General features: G+C 39.5%; 1 protein-coding gene across 2 annotated transcripts in view; it reads right to left on the minus strand.

Moving 5' to 3' along the window:
• Positions 1 to 7,500, minus strand: part of LOC138038460 (coiled-coil domain-containing protein 171-like) — a 43,202-nt gene that overhangs the window by 33,367 nt on the left and 2,335 nt on the right. For both annotated transcript variants that reach the window (XM_068884329.1, XM_068884327.1), the window contains exons 3-9: positions 7,167 to 7,243; positions 6,241 to 6,415; positions 5,885 to 5,997; positions 5,296 to 5,384; positions 2,679 to 2,719; positions 1,303 to 1,397; positions 215 to 307 (exon numbers count right to left, since the gene is read on the minus strand). In XM_068884329.1, the coding sequence (XP_068740430.1) occupies positions 215 to 307; positions 1,303 to 1,397; positions 2,679 to 2,719; positions 5,296 to 5,384; positions 5,885 to 5,997; positions 6,241 to 6,415; positions 7,167 to 7,243 (683 nt within the window). The remainder of the gene's footprint in view (positions 1 to 214; positions 308 to 1,302; positions 1,398 to 2,678; positions 2,720 to 5,295; positions 5,385 to 5,884; positions 5,998 to 6,240; positions 6,416 to 7,166; positions 7,244 to 7,500) is intronic.

A 7,500-nucleotide genomic window follows, 5' to 3' on the forward strand; every position in this document is an offset into this window, starting at 1 on the left:
ACAAACACCTGCACCCCTTTCCATTTCACCCTGATTGAAGTTTCGGATATTTCTTATTATAATAATTGGTATTTCAAAATACATTGGTTTAAGGCAGGACAAGGGGACTTATTTTCTTGCTTGATAAGTGTCATGCTTTGGAAGGAAATGAAAAAAAGCCACCCTTCAATCTGTTCACCATAACGTCTCCTCCGCTGCAACCCAATGTACTCACCTGAACAATCTCAGAGTTAAACTTTGTCTCCAAATGAGCAGCTCGCTCAGCTTCGATACTTTCCTCCAATGACTTGACACGTTCTTGATATTGCTAGGTGCAAGATAGAAAATACAACTGTTCTAAAGGCTCTCTACGAACAAACTCTTCTTGGGGTGCAGGGCTGGCATAGTGGTGAGAGTTCAATTCCCAGACTCCGCATTATTTGTTGGTTGAATTTGTTGGTTCTCTGCTTTGCTCTAAGAGGTTTTTCTCTCCGGGTACACCAACTTTTCCTTCTCCTCAAAAACCAATATTTGATTTGATTTAATTTCATTAATAATTTGTTATCTCAGTTTACAATTAGTGCTCCAGTGCTAGATGACAAAAAACTAATAAATAAAGTTGAATCTTTTCCTTTCCTTCCTTTTCAATGTACACCTTTCTGGAAGCAAAGAAGTTGCAGTATGATTGCATATTTACAAGTATTTGTTGAAAAAGTTTATTTGAATGACGTCTTGTCAGCTAATGTGACCTTGGAAAGGCCAAAACACCGGACCAAGAACAAAGTCCTCTTCAGTGCATGGGTTCTCTTTCAGTATCAGTGATAAAGTCAAATCAATGTTAATGAATTACAGTCGACTCCCGATAACCTGAACTTTCAAGGGAAGTTGAAAAAGGTTCGAGTTATCGGGAAAAAGGAGTTAAGCAGCAACCCTGTATGAAGATACAGGCACTGAAGTTAAATGTACCCTGTACCAACGAAACCTGAACTGGACTGACACGTTTTGTGTAATGCAAAAAAGGACAAAGATTACGGGGCTGCTTCAAAATAAATTTAATGTTTTGAACTAGTACACTGTTTGTTTTGATTTGTCACATATTGAAACACGTGGTTCATGTTATCGAGGGTAAAAATACATTGAGAATGACCTGAAGGAAAACGAAAATTGGTTTGAGGTTAATAGCAGGTGCTTCGAGTTACTAAGGGTAAAATTGCAACTTAAAATTATGTATGATGGAATCCAGGAGAAATCCATTTTGGTGCTAGGGAACGCGAGGCTCGAGATAGTAAGGGTTCGAGTTATCAGGAGTCAACTGTATTGTACCTCAATCTCTTTCTTCAGTCGCTCTTCCCTTTGAGAATAAAATTCCAAATCTCTCTGTTGTTTATGCAGTGTCTCTCCTTGGCTTGATCTTTGGTCTGAGTTTTTAAAAAAAGGGACATAAATAATTATTCCTCATAAATGCACTTTTTAACAGAGTGAAAAAACTCTAAGGGGAAGCAAACAGTCAGGTTGAAACGACAACAATATATTCGTAAGGGAGAGGTGATCCTCACGTTTACCTGGACAATCTAAACAATATCATTGTCCCTTATAGACACCTGAAAATTTCATGCGGCTACAACAGGATTCCCGGCCAAGGCCAAGTTGGTACATGTAAAGCATTGCACCGGAATCACATTCAGGTCTCTATTAGAGACAAAATTTAATTATTGCTCTAAAATTGTCCAAGAAAGTTTGAGAATCACTTCTCCCTTGACAAGCTCCTCTTGCCTTGTGCCTGTTATCACTCATGTGATCTCATATCCACCTTGAGTCTTTCAAAGATATCATGCCAAGCCGGCCACATTTCCTGGCTCAATGCTAGGCATGTTACATCTGTGGGCCCTATTACTTTCAAATAGTTTGTGCATTCTTTAACAACCCACAAGATTTTGTGAACAAGATTTGCAACACAGGTCTTACAGTTTATAGTCCTCATTGGAGAAAACTTAAAGAGGCTAATAGAGATATCATAAATTAAGGCAGCACTTTCTCCTCAGTCAATGAAAAACCTTGAGTCTGGCTGGAGTTCACCTTCAGCCCTCTCATACTGTTGCCAGATGCTCTATCCACAGAAACGGAAAATGGAGATGGGTTACTGTTACAAAAAATGTTTTGCTCCTAACATCAGGTGAATCCATGATTCCATAGTTTGAATGATGTACATTAAAAATGGTTATTTTATGAGCATCAGAAATAAGACTTAGTCTAGTTTATCACCAAAACGCCCAATGGACTGAGTTGTTAAAAAGCGGAAGCTTATCGCGGACATCATACTGAGTACACCTTTGCTTCCAACATAATGCTGACAGCTCTCATGACATGAAGAGCCATTTTGATGATGCAAGTTGAATGCCTTTTCTGTATAAAATATCCAAAGTTTTCAATGCTTATAAGCACACCAGCTAGACAATGCAAACTAATTTATAACCAAAGATAAATGGATTAATTAAGGTTATTGCCCTCACAGTCATCCATCATTTTAAAGTGAATTTATCTTTATTATAAAGAAAATTTCCATTTCTTGTTATGAAAGTGTATAGTATTGATGTGTCATCGATACACTGGTATTTTTTATTTCAGAGGACGCATATCAATTTTTGTTTTAATCACTAATAAATTCAGTCCTTGAAGGGAAAAAGAATAATGTTACTTACTCTCCAGGGATGAACACTTTTCTTTCAGCTCTGCATACAAACTGTTGACAATAATGTTAACACATACATGTAATGGACTCTCTAAGCAAAAGATCATTACAGTTAATGATGAGACTGGAAAATCCAAGCTTGAAAAGAACTCTCATGACTGTAGGGTAGGGCAGGGTAACTTTATTTATACACGATATGTTTAAAAGCTGAAAGCTTGTGGGGTCGTGTACAATAAATTACTTTGATATTAAAAGATAGATAAAATATTTTTTACAAAAATTACAATGCATCACTTAGAGCAGTAGTTAAAATGTAAATGAAATGAACTTTTACAATATATATCAATAAGAAATGTAAAAACTAACTTAAGTTCAATTATATACAAAATCTTCATGTTCAAAACTAGCAGTCGAGGCTGATAATAGGTAAATTTAGCGGCCTTAAAAACATCAGAAGTTTTGAGCTTTTTCACAAGGTTACAAAGGCTTGTGTCAGCAAGGTCAGTGTATCTAGGAAGACAGGATATTCCAAAGGACAGTGCCTCTATATGCAACGGAGTCCTTCATAAAACAAGTGTTAAAAGGTGGTACCAGTAATGAATCGCGCGCTCTAATTGAGTATGACAGATTACGTTTCTTTGCAATACAGTTAGTTTAAGGGTGCTAGGCAGCCTTCCGTTATAAGCCTTATGCATGCATTTAAAAATAGCTAGTTTATAGTAAAAACAAATAGTGAACCACTCTGCACGCTCCAGGACATCATGAGATGCCATATCTTTCGGCAAATTGAAAATAATTGTAGCCGCTCTGCAATGTAGCCTTTCTTAAAAAATCTAAATTATCGGAGTTGCAACAGGCACCCCATAAAGTAAGGCCATAGTTCACGCTGGGAAAAATAACCCTCAAATAAAAATCCTGTAACATTTTCCTTGGCAGAAACCTTAGCTTTTTGAGTAAGCATAGTTCACATAGCTCTTCTTAAGTTCCAGTATATGAGGGACCCAGCTGAGTTTATGGTCAACTGTCATCCCCAGTAAGCGTGTTTTGATTACCCATTTGATAGTGTGTCCTCCGATGAAGATCGGAGAAATAGGCCCCATAGGGTTCTTTCTGCTGATGAGCATTGCTTCGCTTTTATCTGGGTGGGGTGTTAGCTTGTTAGCGGGACACCATGAATTAGCTTGTGCATTGCTAAGTTTAGTTGTGCGGTGGCTTCGTCTGCTGATGTACCGATGCAATAAATGGTAGTGTCATCAGCAAACATATACACAGATCCTGACACTAAAGACGTTGGCAAGTCGTTCGTAAACATTGAGAAAAGTGTAGGTCCCAGAACTGACCCTTGCGGTATGCCGTATGACACTGGAAGTATTCCTGAAGAAACACCATTTACAATTGTCACTTGCTGCCTGCCCTTTAGGTAGCTCTTTAATCAGTCCAAAAGGGGGCCTCTAATGCCAAATTCTCTTTCCAGCTTCGATTCGAGAACAGTATGACATACACTGTCGAACGCCTTTTTAAAATCAACAAAGGCCACCGCTACCACTAATCCAGAATCAACTGCCCTCCTCCACGTTTCAGTTAGGTGTATCAGTAATAATTCTGTCAAGTAACAAGCGCAGTAAGCCCATTGTTTGTCTGAGATTAATTCCGCATTCTCTTTAAAGGAGTGACGTACAAGTGCATCGTTTACTAAGGATTCGAGGATCTTGCTCGGGACGCTTGGCAAGGAGATTGGTCAATAGTTGCCCCTATCCGTTTTGTTGTCCTTTTTGAAAACTGGGGTAATTTTTGCTGTTTTCCAACTAGTAAAGACAGTTTCGGTTTGTATGCTATATCGATATAAGCTTTCCAAGGAGGGGATGATAGCGCCTCCTGCTAATTTCAGTAGATTCGGTTGAATGTTGTCGGGTCCCATCGATTTGTTGGCATTCAGCGCACCAAATTTGTTTCGTATTGCCAGACCTGAAACCTGAACCTCTTTAAGCAGGGGTACAGTCCTATTACCTTTGGGGCTGCTGTTGGCTCCCTGTCTTCTGCCAGTTATTGGTGGAAAATTACTCGCAAGATTTGGCCCTACAGTTGTGAAGTAAGAGTTCATGATTCAAGCTTTTTCTTGATCAGCAAGGGCTAGAGTGCCATCGTCTCTTTTCACAGACCCGATGGTTTTCCGCGCCTTAGGATCAGCGGCTCTCTTCATAAGGTTCCAGTATGCACTTGTCGATTGGACTTCACCAAACATTTTAGAGAAATATGAGGTCTTGGCTTTTCGTAGCTCTGATGTAACATCCTGCCTGTGCGACAGGCCTTTTGCAGCTAGCAATCACATGGAACAAAAAAAAAAAACCTGCCGTACCGGAACGCAAACTGCCCACTGGGACATGTAAAACAAAGAAAATTTAATTTAACTTGCTTTGTTTTAGATGTCCCAGTGCACAATTTGCATGACTTAACCGGGCAGTTTGACTAACTCAGAAGGGACTGCTGTCAGTCTACAATGACTGAAACACAGGATTTTGCCTTTTATCCAGAGAATGACAATTTCACAGAGCAAATAACAAATGACAGCTAAATGGGGAAATTTTTGCAATCAGAGAACTTTTAGTCAACAATAATACTATTATCACCTCTCCTGTTCCTCAATCACCACGTGAAGTTTCCTCTTTTCCTCTCCCTCGATTTGAAGTCTGTTTGTTAGCTGCAGAATCATGTTTTCCTAATGAGAAAGATTTGTCGGTAAACGTCAAATGAACGGTTTATTTTTTTTCTTTTAGCTTGGAAAAATCCCATTTACATCCAATTATTTGTTTCACTTGGGAGGCACGGTAGCCTAATGGTTAGTGTGCTGGACTCCAGATCGAGTGGCCCGGGTTAGAGTCCTGGCCACGTCATTGTGCTGTGTTCTTGGGCAAGACACTTAACTCTCACAGTGCCTCTCTCCACCCTGGTGCATAAATGAGTACCGGCAAATTTAATGCTGGGGGTAACCCTGCGATGGAATAACATCCCATCCAGGGGGAGTAGAAATACTCCTAGTCACCTCATGCTACAGTAACTGGAGAAAAGCGCCGGCCTGATGGGTCACTAGGCTCGAATCAGACTATTCTTGTAATATGCTTATGTTTGGGACACACAAATTAAAAAAGAAAATAGCACAATCTTGGCTATTCATACAGTAGACCCCTTTGATTAAAAAAAATGCCAGGAACAAATTACCTTTTCTGCAAGAAGTTGACTGCACTTTTGTTCCTCATTTTTTGCAGAATGTCTTGTTGCTGCTAAGGTTTCCTCAGCATTTTGTAATTGTCTCTTAAGCTGGCTGGCATTTTCTTTTCATTGAAAAAGCAAGGAAAGCTCTGAGTTAATAAAGTAGACATAAAACATCAATGAAAACAATATGAAGGTTGTGAATCATACTCGTGCAAAGTACATGCAAACGCAATATGCTTACCTTCCCGAGTTTCTTGGAGAATTACAGTGTATTTGTTTACAAGAAATCAAGACAAAACTTTAAAGGTTGTAATTATTGCCCCTGTTGTTTACCAACCCAGTACATCATGCACTCAACGCACCTTTAAGGCTAGCATTAGTCTTTTGCAATGCGTTTTCCCTGTCAGCTGCAGCTCTCTTGTCCTGGCTTGCTGCTCTGTTTGCAATGGTCATATCATATTCAAGCTTCTGTCGGTTGGCCTCACCTTTCTCCACAGCAGAGCGCAACTTCGCTACTTGACTTTGTAACCCCATTACCTGCATTTTCAGACAAAATATCTATATAACTACCTGGACTTAGAAAGATTCTTTTTTGTATCTAATTGGGGCAGGAAGGAAGAGAGTCAGTGATGCAAAGTAGGAGAGAGCAGTTTCCCTCTACAGCTATTTTGAGAAACGTTGTCGGAAAAAGTGCACGCGACAATCCTGAAAGGTATTGTGGGTGATTTTAAGTGCACTGTTTTTCAAAGAAATTTAAAAGAATCGTACGGGAGGCCACTGATATATGTTTGCGAGTGCTGAAGGAAAGTAACAAAAGTAAGTTCGACAGCTACAGTCGTTAGCAACAGTGTATTGATCATATCCCATATTACCTTTCGGGATTGTCGCATGCACTTTATTCTTGACAAACTTTCTCGAAATAGCTGTATACAGAAACATATTCGATATAATGTACAAATGTACTTATAACTCAGTACTAAATGGCATTCCACAGGGCAGTGATGAATGGATATAGGGGTAAACTCTGCTTCTCCACAGCTAATGCAGTGTGACAAGTGCCTGGATAACTCAGTACCTGGAGGCTCACAGCTGGGTTGCTGGAAGTAACAAGGGACATGCTACCGTCTAGAAGACAGCAACAAGATTGAAGTAAGCAAAAATGGCAGCCATGCCCATGAAAGGGTGTCTTGTTTAATAGACACTAGGGTCAACCTTCATAATATAAGTTTTTTCTAATTCTTTCTTCTTGAGCAACTGGATTGGTAAAAAATGGCATTGAAGAAGCTACCTCTTCATTAAATTGTCTTGTTTTCTCTGCATGTTCATCTTCATTTCTAGCAAGTTTACGCCTTAGTTCATTGGAATCTGAAAGGAACAAAAACAGTGTTAGAACATAGTCATGTAGGAACATGTAATGGTTTAATAAACATCTCTTGCTATCCCACAGTTGCAAGACTTAAATGGCATTGGGCGCAGTCACAATGGGCGAATGAATGACAACAGGTGGACGTAACGTGCCACAATTTGGACTCCACGAGAATACAAAAAAAAACAGAGGGTCAAAAGCTCGTTGGCATGTCAACATCCAAGAAGTAACAGCCAACAACTGGAAATGCCAAGCA

The sequence above is a fragment of the Montipora capricornis genome, chromosome 2, assembly GCF_036669925.1.
Source record: "Montipora capricornis isolate CH-2021 chromosome 2, ASM3666992v2, whole genome shotgun sequence".
NCBI lineage: Eukaryota > Metazoa > Cnidaria > Anthozoa > Scleractinia > Acroporidae > Montipora > Montipora capricornis.